Here is an 18,597-nt window from a genome sequence, read left to right on the forward strand (position 1 = left end):
TGTGGGACATCATGTAAAGAACTCAAACAACATTTATGTGAGAGCTTTGTTCTGATAGAGTTACACAGGCAATCTTTTTTTTTTTAAATCACCTTGTGTTGCTTTCCCCAAGTCATACGTCATCTATTTAAAATCAACCAGAAGCTTCCGCTAGTCAATTTTTTTCACATATAAGTTAAAGCATCACTGTTGATAAAGCTTTAACTGATAAGACTCTCAGTTTCAGGGTCAAGCGACTGATATCAGACAGTGACACGAAGACCGAGTACAGATGACTTATTATTTAAAAACTGAGCTGTCATCTCCACTTGTTTCTTACTGTTCTGCTGCATTTTGTACCACCGCTGATGACACAAGCTTTCTGTGGGCTGGGTTAAAGTTGAATGACTGTGTGATATAATTCCATCACCTATAAACTGCTGCAGACTGTAGCGAAGAGTCTGCTGCTGCTGAGCACCTGAGGGGAAATAAGGTAAGAGAAAACCCTTTAAAAACTGAAACATTTTAAACTCACATCTAAAGGAATTAAAGGCAGTACTGTCCAGCTGTTAGGTTAGCTTCCAAACTTTAATTTTTCTTGTTATTGTTAAACAGAACTGAAAATTATATGTGAAATTTGTGAATTGCTGGGTATATTTTTTTTTATTGTTTTTTAGAAATTAGCTACATCCTGGACCACACAGTTGCTGATCTACATCAGCTTATATTGATGTGACTTAATGAATCTGGTTTCACTCTTTTGATCAAGGAAGTTGGTATTAAGTTGAGATACTCTAAGTTTTTTTTCTTTACTGTCATTTGCCAGAATGGTACGATGAAAGCCAAATAGTCAGCACTCCGTTTTACAACACTAATCTGCAGCTTCATGAATGACTTCACAGACAGTCCTGAACTGATAACAGTACAATTTAATAGGTACCAAAGGGTAATTACATAGTAAACATGGAAGGAATAGATATGTATTCAATCAATAAAGATAATTGTTGCCTGCTGACAAAGGTAAAAGGGTGATATTGTTTTTTCGTTCGTTTCTGTGTGCGTGTTCGTTTGTCTGTACAGAACCCCTGAACAGATTTTAATGAAACTTTCAGAAAGTAATCACTGACTGTGTATTACCAACAGATTATCTTTTGGAGCGGACTCAATTTAGCTGGTGTTTTAAAACCCATAAATTACTATAACTAGGCCAGGTTTACAAATACAGAGCTGAATTTGGTGTGGTTGTAGCTGAGAGTCACTCCCCGACACATGCTCTGAGGGCTGCGAACTGCACCACAACTTTGCCTCAAACCGTGGCAATGTTTAACGCAGTCAACGCTGTTTGTCTGTTAGCAAAATGTCTCATAAACTGTGAGACAGATTTGAATTTAATTTTCAGAAAGTAATCATTGAATGTAGCTCTACGACTGATTAACTTTTCGAGTCAATCCAATTTAAACTGGATGCCGGCCTGCACAAAAATGGCCATACCTCTATGAAATTGAAAGATATTGAGCTAAAATTTGGTTTGATAGTAGCTGACAGTCATTCATAAAACATACTCAAAGCATTAACAGATCATGTGAGGTATGGAAATACTGCATGATATTGCGCATAATGTTATTTTCCAAGTTTCACTACAATTGCTTTAACTCTGTCATGTCTCAACATAAGATGGTTTTAGTCTAAAACTCCTGCATGAAAGGTGGTAGGTGATATACATTCCTTCAAGGAATGCTAGGTCTTTAAAATATAATTTCCTCTGCCAAATCAGTTTCCTGCTTTAATCTTTTCATTAAATCAGCATTTATGCAAAACAAGGATAATTAGGAAGTGTGAGGATTTGGATTTTTGTGTTTTTTGTTTTGTTTTCTTTATTATTCTTGTTGTTGTTTTCAGTTTGGTTTTTTCCTGTTTGTATTGTGCCCAGTATTAACTCCTCCTCCGTCTCTCTTTTGTCCTCCTTGCCACGCCCATCTCCACCTGTCTGTCATCATTTCCACTCACCTGTTTCCACTTCCCTCGTTACCCTCAGCATTCAAATACCTGGTCTTTTCTCTCACTAGCCGTCGGTTCATTGTTTGTCATTTGTTGGTTGTTGCTGTTTTCCGTGCCTTGGTTCTTTGTTGTTTTACCCTGCTGTGCTTTTTGGTTTTTGTTCTGTTTTGGTTGCTGCCACGTCAGCTTTTGTTTTGTTATTTTTCTTTATTTAATAAATTAGTTTATTTTCATTTCAATGAATCTGCATTCAGGGTTCGTCTCCGTCACCAAAGATCCTGACAGGAAGTAAATGTTTAGCTTTATGCACACAGTCCTAATATATTACTAGTTTTAGCTCAGGTTTTTTGTTGTCAGCAGACATGATGTGGTTTTATTTTTAGCCTGTTGCTAACAGGCTAAAATCCCAACCTTTATGTAGAAGAAAATACAGTAAGTACTAAAAATAGATTCCCACTAGCCCATTACTGTGATACATTTCTTGACAATATTGTGTCACAGGTGCTAAGTTCTTTGGCTGCAGCTGCACAAGTTGGTGTGTGTGTGTGTGTGTCCAAGTGGTGTTAGCTTGGTTTTATTTTTTAAATATATAACCACCCATGCATAACCAGGACTCTAAGAAAAGGCTACACATTACGAGTGGAGCCATAAAACATTTGTGACCACTGAAGCATTAATTTAGAAAATTTACAGAGTTAATTCAGAAGTTTCTAAACTTCCCAGAATGAAGCAGATAATGTGTCACTACTGCAAAGATAACCCACAAACAGTTTGTTACAGTCCATTTACTATCATGTACATGTTATCCTATCACAAAACACACATATAAACATGTCCCTTGCAGAGAAATGTCACTGTTGTGTAAATTATTATATCATAATAACATTTCAGTTATCCTCACCCTGTCATGGGTGGCGCTACAGAAAGTCTTCAGGATTTGTTTGTAGGTTTTAATGCTGAAGTATTTCATTCTGACAAACCATTTATATTCAAAATATAACAAAAAGTACTTGGCTATAAAGCTTTCAATAATAGTCTAACAGAGTAAGGCTAAACAAAAAATGGAGCCACACAAACATGGAATCATAAAAAGCATACAGGCAGTGACATTAACACAGAAAGGAAATGAATCAACAAAACTAAAATAGTTGCGGAAAATTTGATTGGAAAAAAAAAGAAAATGAATTACTCTAAAACAAAAAAAGAGTCAAGTTGTTTAGTGTTTGTTCAGGTTGCACAGTGAACAAAACTGGATTTTTCAATTTCAGTGTAAACACATCTGTGATTGAAATCAATCTTTTGACCCTAATAATGGCTCCCATTAAATGATAAAGTTATGTAAGAAGGTAAAATGAAAGTCAGCCAAATAATTATGAAATTAAACTAATTCCATTGCTAGTTACAGAGATGGAGGGGCCTTGTTTTGAGTTAACATCTCAGAGTGGTGGAGATTAGAAAAACAGCCATTTATGGATTATTGTCTTTATTTATTTATTTATTTATTTATATGGCTATGAACCAAAAATGTAACTTTGCCAGTCAGGTTTTGTGTTAGTCAGCATTTGTTTTTTTAAAGCAAATGCTGTAATTTTTGTATTTTGTTGCACATTTTTCTCTTGTGAGGCTCAAGCTTAGAAAAACCCGCCATTAGTTCTATCTGTTTTCACCATCAGTTCGTGGTTACTGAGAACCACTAATGAATCATTAAAGAGTGTAGGATTTTTCCATATATCATTTTAATTAACAGACCCGAGGGTTGAGCCTTGAGGAACACCAATTGTTTTTCAATTAGATTGTTTTAAAATTGTGTTTTGTTTTTCTTTTGTCAGACATATCAGGAATTTCCTGTGTACCTAAGCAATAAAAATGGTCACAAAAACGATAATAGTGGCACTTGCGTTGCTGTTGGTGGCATCTGTCGGCACCTTTGTGGGCGTCTTCTACGGCGTGAAGAAGAAAGAGTCGGGTTACCTGAAGGCAGCTGTGGCGGCAGATGCTGGGCCGTGTTCAGAGGTTGGCAGGTGAGGGCTTCTTTACATAGCCTCGGCATCAAATCAACTTTCATTTAGCTCAGCATGTGCAGAGTTCTAACCTCACATTGTGTGTTTTCATCATTTTTACCACAGAGACATACTCTTAAAACAGGGGTCCGCAGTTGATGCTGCTATAGCTGCGTTATTATGTGTTGGACTAATGAATGCTCACAGTATGGGCATAGGTGGAGGCCTTTTCCTCACCATCTTTGATGCAAAAACTGGTACAGATTTACTCCAACGTGCATCCCAGTCACAACATTCTCTGTTCTTTACTGAACACAACAAACTCATGCCTTATGTTTATTTATGTGTGACATCTAAACAGGGAAATCTGTGGTCATTGATGCCAGAGAGACAGCACCACACAATGCAACACAGGACATGTTTGGGAACAGTACGGATTTATCCCAGAATGGTAATGTTTAACCAGCACTATCACCCATGGATATGAGGAAGCTGTTGTTGACATTAGTATCAAAGTTGTGATACAGAAAGAAAAGATTAGAATGTTTTCTGAGAGTTTTGTCGTAATCAAGAGAGAACACTGTTTCCTGTTGCTGTTATGATTTGTTCAACTGTTTCTTGGCCCGTAGGAGGGTTGTCCATTGCTGTGCCAGGAGAGATTCGAGGGTATGAGGTGGCCCACAAACGTTACGGCAAACTGCAGTGGAAAGAGTTGTTTCAGCCAAGCATTGAACTCGCGGAAAAAGGATTTCCAGTGGGCAGGGCTCTCGCCAAAGCTCTGTCCAACAAGAAGAACAACATCCTAAACAACACAGCCCTATGGTGAGAAGGAACTGTTTATATTCACCCTCTGATTGCTGTTGCCTGGATTCCCTCGTCATCTCACACAATCTTCTCCTCTCCTTTTTTTTTCAGTGAGGTGTTTTGTGGGAAAAATGGTGACGTCTTAAAAGAAAATGAAACCGTTAAATTTACCAAACTGGCAGAAACCTACAGGAAAATAGCCGAGCTGGGCGCTAACGAGTTTTATGAGGGACAGACGGCTCAGAATCTTGTCAGAGATGTTCAGGAAGCAGGTAGAGCAGTTTTAATTATCGAGGACAGCTTTTGCTAAATCTCTGTTATTACCACCCGCCTCTGTAAAAATGTATGTTAGCAAAATATCATGAACCAGAGGATGGATTTTAATGAAACTCTTTAATGTGCATCCACAGCTGATTAACTTTTGGAGTTAAACTGATTTCAAATGGCTGCTACAAATATCTTGGCAAACACAAAACTGGTTATAACTCTGTCAGTCTTAGAGATATTGAGCTATAATTTGTTGTGGCAGAAGCAGAAAGTCTTCCTAATCACAAACTTTGATCACAAATAGTTAACCTAAGATCCTTGTTTAAAACTTTGCCATGCAATGTGGCGAACAATATGCATTCTTTAAAGGAAAAAGCTAGTTTTGGTCTATGAATTTTCATCACATTGTCTCCAGAAAAGCCTTTTTTTTAAATCTGTTGATCATGTTAAATGATGAAAAATGTCCAGCCAGTTTGAAGTCACAAATCAAAGTTGGTTTACCTCCTTTTTCCTCATCAGGAGACAACTTTATAAATGCTGTAAAGTGTATGTAAAGTCTATAATGCAATATAAAAATATGAACTGATATTTTGACTGTTGAAAAGTGTGAATTAGCATACATAAATAGTATCAGCAACAGTTACAGGTAAAAACAACTCTAGCAAATTATCCTCTCACTTTAATGGTCCCTGATTGGTCTCACTTTTTAGTCAAGAGTGTTGTTAACATCCATCTTCTGTGTTCTGGGTCGCTCGCTTTGATTCGGGGAGGGAATTTCTAATAAAATTCATTGTGGGAGGACAGTAGAGTTCTTTTTTTCTCCTTTGCTTTAAACATTTTCTCCAACACTCCTACATAACTAAAAGTAAAGTTGTGCAACAGCCATTACTATATAAATTTAAACTGTGTTGTTTAAAGACTGGGCCATATATAGTATACATATGCGCTAAAAGCTTCTTTTGCAAGGTAAAAAGGATTTGTATTGCTATTTCTGTTCATGTGCATTCACTGTGTTTGTCAATCCATGTTTAGACGGTATCATCACAATGGAGGATCTGAAGGATTATGCGCCTGTCTTGGATGAAAATCCTTTAAAGGTGAATGTGGGGGAGTACACCATGGTTGTTCCCAATGCCCCCGCTAGCGGCCCTGTGCTATTGCTGATATTAAACATCTTGAACGGTAAGCCTTGATGCTCTGTCCAAAAAAACATCCTGAGTGGGAGTAAATGTTCTTCGGTCTGAGCTGCCTTCGAGTCACTCTCGCAGAAAGCAGGCAGCTGTAAGCGACAAATTCGGCAACTGAGCAGGAAATCCACTCCTAAAAGGCTCTTTTCAGTAAATGTCACCCAAAATAACCTGACTTATGTAAATGACTCAAGATATGTTGTTTTTACTGTAACCAACACTTTAAAACCTGTTATAAAAATTGTTATGGGGCTAGTTTGGATACCACAATGAGTGCGTTATAAAGTATTTACATCTTTCAGTTTAAATAATAAAGGTAAAATCACATGGCAGTCATTACATCATGGTCTATGAGTTTAAGATTTGTTTTTAGGTTTATTTCAGCTCAGCTTCTTGTTTTAAAGCTCTGTGTGTTCTGCATGTTGATTCTGTTTAGGGTTCTTGCACTAGAGTTGGGTTTCTCCATCCATTGTTTTTTATTATTCTTCCTGATCTTCTCCAATTTCCACCTTTTATGATCCTCACCTCAGCATTATTACCCCCCTCCTTTTGTTGTTCTTGGTCAGTTCTTTGGAAGTGGGGGTGTATGAAAAGGTTATAAACAGTTAATATATTACCTGTTGTAGATAGCTCTTTGAGCAGCCTCAGTTTGGAGGAAAATAATATTTTTCTAACTGGACTGACAAAGATAATGCCTAATCTGAGTGGGCTTCAAGTCTAAAGTGAGTTGATGCCTTTTAAAACAATTCCTGTCAAAATTTTTGGTTTAGGTGAATGTTACCCTGAAGGTCTTTACACTGTTGTCATTACATGTTTATTCTGGCAGAATTATTATGATATTCCTGCTATGATTTTTGATATTATGCAGCATCTCGTTGTGGGCAGCAACAGTGGTCTGAAAAGACCAAAAACCCCTTTTGTGCCCTGAATGAGCTTTCTATCACTTATTTGTGTGTCCAGTCAATTTGGAGAGTGTTTTATAGGTGTATGTGCTTTCTTACAGAGAAGGTCTGACCGAGCCTTACCTGTTATAATGATAAACACAATGATTTCTGTTTAGTCTGAGTTATAACGGTAGCTAATATTTGTATGATTCAGGTGATTTTAATCATTTTATGATCAAAATTGCTGTTTATTCCCTGTTCATTTAGAAGGGAGAGACTATTAAGTTATATTTGTACCAGACAGTTGAGTGCACAGTAAAATGTGCATGCTTATATTATCTTGAGCAAATAATAACAATAATTCGTTCCCCTCTCAAACTCTGCCTATTTGCTTCCATGGCAAGCAAACTATGGAAGAAAACTTTGATATATAATCAAATTGTACAGTTTATGGCAAGTCATTTTAACATATAATTAGATCACACTTTTCTCTAATTACTATCTTAGATATCAATTAGAGCATTTCTTCTGGTAACAATAACATTCAGAAGTGAAATGACAGATTCCTACAATAATTGCATTATTATGAGTATTTAAACTATATTTTCAATTTCAATTGAGGTGCATGAAAAGAGGGGTTTACCCGAAATGCTATTCATACTGCTGTTTAATCCACTGTTACTGCTGGAACTGGCTGTAGAGAAAGGGCTGCTGTGATTTTGCACTTTTACTTGCAAATAACCATAAGTACTCCTGTAATGTAAATATGGTTATGGAGTTGGTATAAAATGTCAGTAATCCACTTTGGCCCCTGGCTCCACTTGGACAAGGCGTTAGCTCATTAATCTGGTCAGAATTACACTTTATTTCTCCAAACTAAGGTCCTTCAAAGAGCCATCTACAACATGTAAGACATTAATTGTTCCTCTCTTTTCCACAGAACCCCACTTCAAAAGATCTGAGCTCTTGCTTTAACAGATTGTTCATGTCTCCTTTATGTCAGCACAGCCTGGGTTTCCTCTCTCAGACAGGCTTGTTTTCTTACTAGACATCCTGTTTTGTATCAACCCTTGCTGAATCCCAGACTGCAACAAACAGTCCTGAGATAAATGTATTTACTGAAATAATTAGGATCAAACGTTTTCTGTTTTCTTAAGTTGATCAGTTAAGCTTGTGAAAATATGAATCAAATCATTACCACTCTTTTTTGTTACCGTTCTTATCTAGCAACCCCCGTACTGTATCCTTTTTCATACGTTATCCGTTTGATAGCTTTGCTCTACGCTGGCAGGTCACACAGACCATAAAATCCAAACTGCTGGTCTGTAAAGACACTGTCATGCTGCCTTGGCTTCATGTCAGAACGCTGACAGTATCCGCCGCTGAGGATTAGATGAAACTTTCTTCTAAAGTAATTAATGGTCAAAAATCTTTTCCTTCTCCTCTGACTGGCCACCCACTCATTGGGCCCCCCTGCCTCACACCCAAACACTAATATCCCAGATTTACGTCTAATTGGACACGGCTGACTTGTTGAAGCTTGAGTCACATTTCAGTCACTTACCATGACTCCTGCTTGTGTTCGACAGCTGAGACCCACCAGCCCCTAAACTCTCTTCCTTCTGTGGCTCTCAGCTCAGGTTCATACCAGCCGTCTGGTCACGGTGGCTTTTTGGACAAAATGAAAACACAAGTTTAATCTGTCTGTGTCCTTCATCCTTACCTGTACCAAGCGATGAAGACAAATGGGGAAAGGCCTGGTTTTAAACAAGTTCTTTTGTTTGTTTTTTTGTTTTTCAGGGTACAATTTCAGTGCAGATAGTGTGGCAAGCACAGAGAAAAAGATTCTGACCTACCATCGCATTGTGGAGGCATTTCGTTTTGCATATGCAAAGAGGACAATGCTCGGAGATCCAAAGTTCCTCAACATCACAGAAGTAAGTACAAAGGCTGAAGAAAGCACAAGAAGACTTTAGTTTTTGTGGGATCATGCAGGGATTCAGTCCATGAAAGAACCTTCACCAGCTGCTTTTGCAGCAGGCGATCCCTTTTAGCTAATAATTAAATGGATGAAAAGATTCTAGGCTTCTAAAGTGACCAATGCAACTTCAAGGCTTGCCTTAAAAGTTCTGTTTAAAACACCAAACTCAAAGGAATTTTCTCCCACAACCACCCATAAATGGAAAAATACTGTAGCCATGTTCCAGTTTGAGTATCTGTGAGCATTGTGTGTAATCTTCAGCAAATGTTCTTTTTGACACAGTGGGACACAGTAGTTTGCCAAAAACAAACAAAAAAAAAAGCCCAGGTTATTGAAATCTTGTAATTCATTTTTAATTTTTCAACCATTAACTAGCTTTTTTGTTTTCTAAGCTTAACTATGTGGGTTAGGAGAGCATACAAAAGCAGGAAAAAGAGAGAAATGCTTGTGACAAGGCAAATACTGTTTTTAAAGGTAAAAGGAGACAGAAACAGTTTTAACTTGGCTTTCTGTGATCCCAAGTGTTTGCAGTAATCTTTGGCCTAAAAGACAATAATCCCCAAATTTACCAAACATGAGTAAAATAATAAAGAGAGATAAGCCAATTTGCAATGTAAGAAATTATTACATATTTGTATTTGAGATTTTTTAAAGTTGAAACTTGCTTGTTTGCTACTGGAAACATAGCTACCAACGTTAACATGCAGGCTCACAGATATTGTTTCTTTTTTTTCTCTTTTTTTGATCCAAACTTCATAATAATGTTTCATGATTTCTTGCTGCCCTTACTAAATGCAGAACCTGCAGAGAAACGCTTGTGATTAAAGTTGCAGATCTACAAGCTAAAGGTTAAATGCTAGAGGCTGACATCTGCTAAACCAATAAAAACTCATATCTTCATCGATCTGTTTATTTCTCTGTTAACACTGAGTTTAAAGGTTCCGAACATATAGTACCGAAGAATAATCAAATTTGTCTCCCTTAAAGATAATCCAGAACATGACATCCATTTCTTATGCGGATATCATCCGTAACAAGATTACCGATGAAACGACGCACCCGATGAGCTACTATGAGCCGGAATTTTACCTGCCTGAGAACCACGGGACGGCACACCTGTCTGTGGTCTCGGAGGATGGAAGCGCCGTGGCCGCCACCAGCACCATCAACCATTAGTAAGACCTGCTTGACCTGAGCCTGTATTCACTCTCACACCTGAAGACCCAAATGGTTAATGTCTCTCTGCAGTTTGGGCTCCAAAGTCCTGTCCAGATCGACGGGAATTATTCTCAACAACGAGATGGACGACTTCAGCTCCCCGCTCATCACCAACGGCTTTGGTGTTCCTCCGTCCCCGAGCAACTTCATCAAGCCAGGTGAGATTATGACGAGTACTTTCACTCAAAGGCACACACCTGTAAAACACGAGGCCTGCCAAAACCTACGAATCTATAATCAGATAAGAGTGGATTACATAACAAAGGCCACTCCTATAAAAAGGAAACTGCCCTTATCAGACGGCAAAAAGTGTTCTGGAAAGGTTTGAAGTAAAACTAAGAAATTGCTGACTTTCCAGACTTTAGGTGACTGAAAACAAAGTCTAAATCAAATAAACATCTCATACATCTAAAAATGTAGGACTGAAATAGGCCAGGACCTTCTCTTTGTCTGGTTAGTCACTGTTTGTGGTTCCAGAACCAGACTGAACAGAGTTTCAAAAAAGTAAAAATAAAGCTACATTTTGAACATTTTTGTCACAAGTGCCAGTTTTTAGATCGTATGTCAGATACTCCAAGAGTGTATAAGAGAGACATTTTTCCATTAAGCATGCTAACTATGCTAGAGCTTGTCCAAACAGAAAATGGAAGAAAGACCGTAAAAGTGTCTTCTAAAGTATCTGCCTGAAATAATATTTATTTCCAGCTCATCATGTGGCTCTTTGATGGCTTTAAGTAATCCTATATGGCCTTTTGGAGACAAATTGTTGTCCACCCCTGCTTTAGAATCTTAATTAATCAGAAATGTTCTGACCGTACCTTGTAGAGTTCAGTTTATTGATACCTTTTCACAACAAAAGTCACTTCTTGGAGCTATACAAACAAGTAAACAAGTCCTAATTATATCAAAGTTGGTGCAATTCAATTCAGTCCAAAACAGATCCATGTTTAAATCATTTTAATCTAATTATATTACAATACAAATTAGATTTAGTACATTATACAGTGCTAATTAATAAGTAGTTGTCTAAGTAAACCAGCAGATTTTATTAAATCTTCTCTTTGATGCAATCCCCCATCAGGAGCAGGCTTGTTGTGGTGGATAACAGTGGAGAGAAAAGACTCCCTTTCAACAGGAGATTATTGTATAAAAGCCTTGAGTCGCATACCATTTTTTAATTCATTTGTTTTCAAGGAGCTAAACTTTCTTGCAGTCCTTTAATGGGGACATATAATGCCTCTTTCTGCCAAGCTGACAGTTTTCTGAGGTCTTAAAAAGTCTGTGATATGCATCGGTCACAATACAACAGGATTTAAACTGAAAATATGTCTTTGTGAACAGAGCTAATTGTTTTTAACGTGTCTGTGTAGACACACGTCCTGAGTCAGGCGTTATTTTATGCACAAATTGTGTTTTATTTGTATGAAATAACCCTATGTTGACTCTAGTGACAGAGAAACCTGTTTTAGTTCAACATCAGTGTAATGATTCATCCCATTTTGTTGACAGGGAAAAGGCCAATGTCTTCTATGTGTCCAACCATCATTTTTGACAAAAACAACAAAGTAAAGATGGTGGTTGGAGGTTCGGGAGGAACAAAAATCACGACTTCCATTGCTCAGGTAAAACATTTGCAAACTCGTAGCTTGATCCAGCCACTGTATTGATTTAAAACGGTTTAATATTAGAGCTAATTACTGATGTTCTGAGTATTGAACTCGTATAACTGTTTGGTGTGTTTGCTGTTTTGCAGGTGATTCTGAATGCACTGTTCTTTAACTACGATGTGAATAAAGCCGTAACAGAGCCGAGGCTCCACAACCAGCTGAGTCCTAATTACACCGTAGCAGAGCCTGGCTTTGACAAAGTGAGTGTCATAAACCAAAAACAACACTGATATATGTAACTAATACTTGGGTGGTGTGCTGTGCAGGGGGACAATCTTTCATCCTCAAACGGGTAAACACTGAATACTTCCACCTCAGCCACCTGAGACACTATTCATTACACTTTGCCTCAGGGGTCAGAGTATTGTAATGTAACAAAAAAGTTTTCACCTCTAGTTGTGTGAATAATGATTCTAGAGTCACAATATTGTTTTCCAGTTTTGTTTTATCCGATTGAAAGTTCAGTTTTGAAATTTAAATACTTCTGCATACTTTGTGCTATTTTGTATTCACATTTCAAAATTATCAGCCAATTCAGGAGATGGGTGTGTTGACTTTGGGTTTTTATAAATGTTATAGTTTTCGAAATATTTAACTTTTTCTGCAAAGACATTTCCACTGCAGAAATACACAAAGATCTCTTTCCTTTAAATACACACCTTTTTAAAATAGTTTCAGCTTACTTGCTCTATATTTGTCAATTTATGCTGCTTTTAGCTTTTAGCCAACATTTTGCTATTTGTAGTTATCTTTTTGGTACTTTAAGGTTTTAGCAAACCATTTATTGCTAAATTTAGCTTTATCTAGCTTTTTGCTACTTTTAGCTTTCAGCTTGCCTTCTGATATAAATATATATATATATATATATATATATATGTCTTTTAGCTAGTCTTTTGCTGTTTTGCCTTTTGTTAGCTACTTGTTGCATTTAGCTTTTAACTAGCATTTTGCTACTTTTAGATTTAGCTAACCTTTTTGCTACTTTTAGCTTTTAAGTAGTCTTTTGAAATCTTTAGCTACTCTCTGCTACTTTTATCAAAGCTTTTACTGCTTTTAGCCACCATTCTTCTACTTTGAGCTTTGAACTAATCTTTTGCTACTTTTAGCATTTAACTAGCCTTTTGACGCTTTAGCTCATAGCTAGTCTTTTGTTACTTTCAGCTAAACCTTTTGCTGCTTTTAGATAGTGTTCTGCCCTTTTCTGTTTTGGCTTCATCAACACAGTTTCAGGTTCTTCAGCAGTCATTCAGCTTTCAGCTTTCACTCTGAATTTTGGCAGAAAATTTAATATTCTCTCATAAAATTATTGGTCTGGCTAAACATCATCATGTTTTTATTCCTAAATTCTGCAGGAAGTGATTTCCCAACAATCCTGTTTTGACCTTTTTTCTCTGTTTTCATGTCCTTCAGAACATCCTGGACGGTTTGATGAAAAAGAACCATGAGACAGATGTTCTGTCTTCGACAGGCGCCGTTGTCCAGGCTGTGGTCCGTTATGAAGAAGGCCTTAAAGCTCAGTCGGATCCTCGTAAATGGGCGTACGCAGCTGGGTACTGAGGTCATGAGCGCACCTCTGATCAGTGAATGTAGCTGTTTGTAACTGAGAGATTAGAAAGTCAATAAAAGCCATCAACAGTCTGAGACACCTGCACAAAGTTACACAAAGAGTTATTTAAAATCTCTGCTGAATTTATGTTACGTTGTTATTTAATGTAAGTAATAAATTTGTAAAACATGCTGTAAAGGGAAATCTTACAGCTTTTTATTAAAAAAGAAAAGACAACAAAGGTGGACAAAACTGCTGACTTTATGTTTTTTAGGACAAAGCTTAATGTTGGGGGTCACACATCTTAAAAGTCTAACTTTTCTCCTATTTATGAAGTACTTTCTGAAACTATTTCAGAATCAAGCTGCTTTTGGCTGTTAAACAGAAGGCATAGAAGGAGGATGTGGTAACACCTCAGGGACAAATTGTTCCAGCGAACAGAATAATGACTCAAAATAATTTCCCACAACCCAGAGTGCGGCGGCGATGACCTTATCGCATTACATCTAGTGCTGGCCCCTGTCACCTCTGGGATCCAGGACTCATCGTTTCTCCACTGAATGAAAATGCTTCTAATGTTTTGGATGATGCTTCAAATAAATGGATTTTACAAGAACGCAGTGCATTTATTCCTGATTTATTTGTTGGGTTTATGTGATTTAATGTGAAAAAATAAGTTTTTTTGTTGCTGCTGTCGCACATCTTGTTATCTTTTGAAGAAACTGCTTCATTTTAGAGATGGTTCTGATCTTTTCAAGTGGGGTTCTGTAAAAAGGTTTGAACAATTACTATGTCACCTGTTGCAGATAGCTCTTTAAATGACCCCAGCCTCCCATTATATAGTTAATTTACATACAAATTTATTGTTATATGTGAGCAAGTAGAGAATACAGCACTTCTAGCAGGAATTCCCTAATATTTCAGATGGATTATGATAATTACTTTGATGTAAATGTTTATATGATAATGTCTGCATGAACTGCTATGCAATTTTTTATATTCTTGTTTTAAGGTCGCACCCATCCACTTTAGTCTTGGCCACGCTCAGACTAGAATTAAACTGCACTTCTCCAAACTGAGGTCATTTAAAGAGCTACCTACAAAATGTAAGATATAAAGTGGTCACAACCTTTCCACAGAACCCAACTAAAAAAAGATATGAACTATCCTCAAGGGTTGGTCTGCTCACATAAGGAATGAGTTTTCCGCAAAACTGAGCTGCAAGTCATTGTCGGACATTGAGAGAAATTTATATCGCATTGCTCAGACTTCCTTCGAACATGTCCCGCTGGGAGAAAGACTCAGTGCAGAACCAGGAATGACTGGAGAGATTAAGTCTTTGGAAATGCCTTGAAGTTCAGCTGAAAGTGAGGTAAGGAGGCAGCTGCTCAGACTGACTCATGGCCTGGTCCTGGATAAGAGTCAGAAATTTGTTAATTTCTCATTTGTTTTCTTTGTACGGGCGTGATTTTTTACATTATATGAGTACAAATGATATACAAGTAAACTTAGCGCAAAAACATTGGAAATTTGTGTTGACTGTCGTTTCTTCAGACTTTAATCGTCCAATCCAATAAACAACACCAAACAACAGTCAACAGCAGAATAAGCTGTTTTTGATTTGGCGGAGATGACGCTTTCTTCAACTCTCACTCTGCTGCTCAGCTAACAAATGCATTTTCTTAACAAATGTGGTACTATTCAAGGTAAATTAAACAGGCTTTCCAAACGTATAAGATTTATTGGCAGGAAGCATCATTACAACAAAGAACTAACTAACCAAACATAAATTTTCATACTTTTTGTGCTACGTTGAGATTCTTATGTGATACACGTACTGTTAGGACATAAACTGTTTATTAATCAGAACCCTTGGCCTTAAGGATATGACTGTTAGGTAATAAATAAATACCAACCTCATTATAATCAGAAATATTTCTCTTGTTTTAAATTCAGATGTGTACATTAGGTCTGTTGAGTTTGTCGTTAACTGCGTTTGGACAGACATAAGATCTGGTTCAAACAGTTGAGTCTCTTCCTGTTCCTACCAAAATCTTTGTTTGTCGAAAGAGTTTCCTGTTGTCGCTTTAATTCCTAGAATTAGGCCTCAGAGAGCATTTTTTCCCCCACAAATAAACCAACCAAATCACAAAAGGTTATGTCCTTAACATTTTCTGAATGTCACTAACCTTAACCTTCATATTTAAAGAAATGCTTTTGGAGGACATTTTGTTCAACTGAGAGATGCTTCTCAGTGCTTGCTTTATTCCCTTTATTGGCAGCAGCATGTAGATATAACCTGAGTGCAAAACAAACTAATATACAAAATTATATCTAGTAAATCTTAGAGTTTACTCAAATGCTAAAAAAAAGTGTTTTAGTTGCGCATACTGGTCTAATTTGGAGTTATTTTTGTAGTATGCTTCATGCTTTTCTGGAAAATTTCAAAAAAGACCTTGTCACAGTCACACTGGAATGTTCCTCAAAGGCCCAATTAAGCACAGTTCAGCATTCACATACACTAGCTCTGATGAACTGAGTTATGCAACCCAACAGGCTGATTTATTAACCCTGCAGGCACGAAAAAAGAAAATCTGCATTCTTCACATGTGTAATTCTAACCTGACTCATTGCTTTGGCTTACTTTCCGACAGATTAAAATAGCAACACACACACACACACATGCATAAAAGCATCAAATGACTGTTGTTGAAATAATTTGCTTCATTAAAGGACTTTGTGACTGAATCAGCAGATCATTTAACTGCCTCATGTTTAGGAGAAAGACATTTGTTTCGGAGATGTTTCTGCAGAGTTAAAAATGGTGCTCAATTTTAATGGCTGTTCTACGCAGAAAGATGTTCCTGTCGTGACACTAAAGCTGCAAAAGCCAAATCTCATCAAGATTAACTCATTTGTCATTCAACAAAGACAGTGCTACTTCACACAGACTGAAATCTGCATCCTCACACTGAGTACCTCAAAGGGGAGCAGAGCAGAATCCACTTAAGAAATCATTACTAATTCATACGTTTCTCTATGGAAAATGTATCTCATTACTCCTTTTTTTTAATCTCAATACTGCTCTCCAATAAGGCAAATTGTAAAACACGAGGTAGATTATTGCTGGTAATATGACAGCATTGCTCGAAGGTTTGTGAAACCTGTATAAATTTTTAGATTTGCATAAATTTATGAACCCAAGGTGTGATGTGTTCACCGGAGAACGATAAGAAAATGTGCTGAATGTATTAACTTAAGAGGTGCGGTATAAATTTGTGTGTAAATGAGTGATTGTGAGCCGTAGAAAAAAAGTGCTTCAAGTGGCCCACAATACTTAAAAAGTGCCCTATGAATAAATGCATGCGGTACATTTGTAAAAGTCTGTCTTTTGAAAAAAACCAAATATTTAAAAAAGAGGTTAGACTTTGGTAGATTTCTATCTTTCCGTAAAACAAAGAACCCACCTGTTTGTATTTCAATCTAACTTTTAAGGCTGAAAGATCTCGCCACTCGCAGATATGTAACACAATCATTGTTCGTGAGCAGTGTTCACATTTTCTGTCAACTCTGATCTTAACAAGGCTGCTTTCTTAAGAGATGAACTTAAACTGAGCGCAGCTCATTCTGGGGACATTAAACAACATTCTTTTTGATTGTGGTCAGCTGCTATAAACTGACAGACTTTTAAGACATACCTCAGCTACTTCATGCAATAAAAAGCTGCCTTTAGGACAGGCTATTGTCTGCTGTGCGTGCCATGAAGTTAGGCTGTTTTACACACGTACATTTATAGGTACTTTTAACTGTGTACTTCTTTAGAGCAGGGAATGCTGCAGCGTACAAAAGAGCACAAGGAAATCCCAAGAAAGCCAAAAAAGAGGGAAAGGGCAAAGAACACAGTGAAGAACACTTTGGGGACAAAAATCCCCAAAGTATGTGGAAGGGAATCAAAATGCTGACAAATTATGAAACCAGCACCCTGCACACCACCACTGACTCAGACCTCCCAGATGTCCTGAACTGGGTTCTTGTCCGCTTTGACGCTAAAGAAGGACGAGCTGATCCTCACATCCATTAATCAAAATCTTTCAACATTTCACTGGCGCTCAAGAGATCCGTGGTGAAGTGACTGAACGATAACACCCATAATCATAATCTGCTTAAAGAGGCTGTTGCTTTCACACATCAGACCTACCATCCCTAAAGATCTGGGCGAACATCAGCTTGCCTCATGAGCGAACCGCTCTACGGATGATTTCATCTGCACTCAACACTTTGTCCCACCGAGAACAGCCTAACACCTATGTGAGAATGTTGTTCATAGATTTCAGCTCTCCCTTCAACACAACCCTCCCCAGCAAACTGATACCAAACTGAGCAGCCTAGGCCTGGACACTTCCCTCTAGACTTCCCTGCCAGCAGAGACCCCAGAGAGTCAGGATGGACAAGCAGCTCTCATCCAAGGTAGCCCTGAGCATGAGTTCTCCACAGGAATTTGTACCGAGTCCAGTGCTCCTCACCCTGCTGAGTCACAGCTGCAACCCATACACTCAATACAACTGTGACATTTACTGACAACGCCACAGTTGTTGGTGTAATTTCCGATGATGACGAGTCAGCTTACAGTTGGCACCACAGCTTGGTGTGACAACATTCTGGTTCTTAACATCAGCAAGACAAAGGAGATCGTTGTAGAGTTCCAGCAAGCAAAAGAAGACCACCGCCTGCTTTCCCTGCAGCTGTGCATGCGAAAGTGTCACCAGAATCTCATCGTAGGAACACATAATGGCAAACTTCTCCTATCTTATCTTTTTTTATCTTTGTAGGGAACCCACCTCTCCTCTCGCTTTAAACCTAACAATCCTAACTGGAGGCCAATGTCTTTAACCATAAAAAAAGATTATGTTGAGTCATAAACACCAGGCAGAGCATGGTTCTATAGGAAGCCAGACAGAGAATGACGACAGCTTTTGGCTTGCAGGAGAGAGAGGAAAGAATTGAAGCGTCATGTTAGCAGAAAACTAAGAGCTGTTCTGCTTGTGTGACATGTAGGGTGTACACGT

At 37.8% G+C, this 18,597-nt stretch overlaps 1 protein-coding gene across 1 annotated transcript; it reads left to right on the forward strand.

Moving 5' to 3' along the window:
* The first annotated feature begins 203 nt into the window (after positions 1-203).
* ggt1b (gamma-glutamyltransferase 1b) lies at positions 204-14,139 on the forward strand. Its single transcript, XM_017410524.3, has 13 exons — positions 204-472; positions 3,807-3,998; positions 4,104-4,234; positions 4,339-4,428; positions 4,607-4,799; positions 4,893-5,053; positions 6,081-6,230; positions 8,920-9,056; positions 10,088-10,275; positions 10,349-10,476; positions 11,828-11,940; positions 12,072-12,185; positions 13,396-14,139. Exons 2-13 carry the CDS (start codon positions 3,844-3,846, stop codon positions 13,540-13,542), a joined length of 1,707 nt encoding a protein of 568 aa, XP_017266013.1. The 5' UTR covers positions 204-472; positions 3,807-3,843; the 3' UTR covers positions 13,543-14,139.
* Positions 14,140-18,597: the final 4,458 nt, after the last annotated feature.

Source organism: Kryptolebias marmoratus, linkage group LG14, assembly GCF_001649575.2.
Source record: "Kryptolebias marmoratus isolate JLee-2015 linkage group LG14, ASM164957v2, whole genome shotgun sequence".
NCBI lineage: Eukaryota > Metazoa > Chordata > Actinopteri > Cyprinodontiformes > Rivulidae > Kryptolebias > Kryptolebias marmoratus.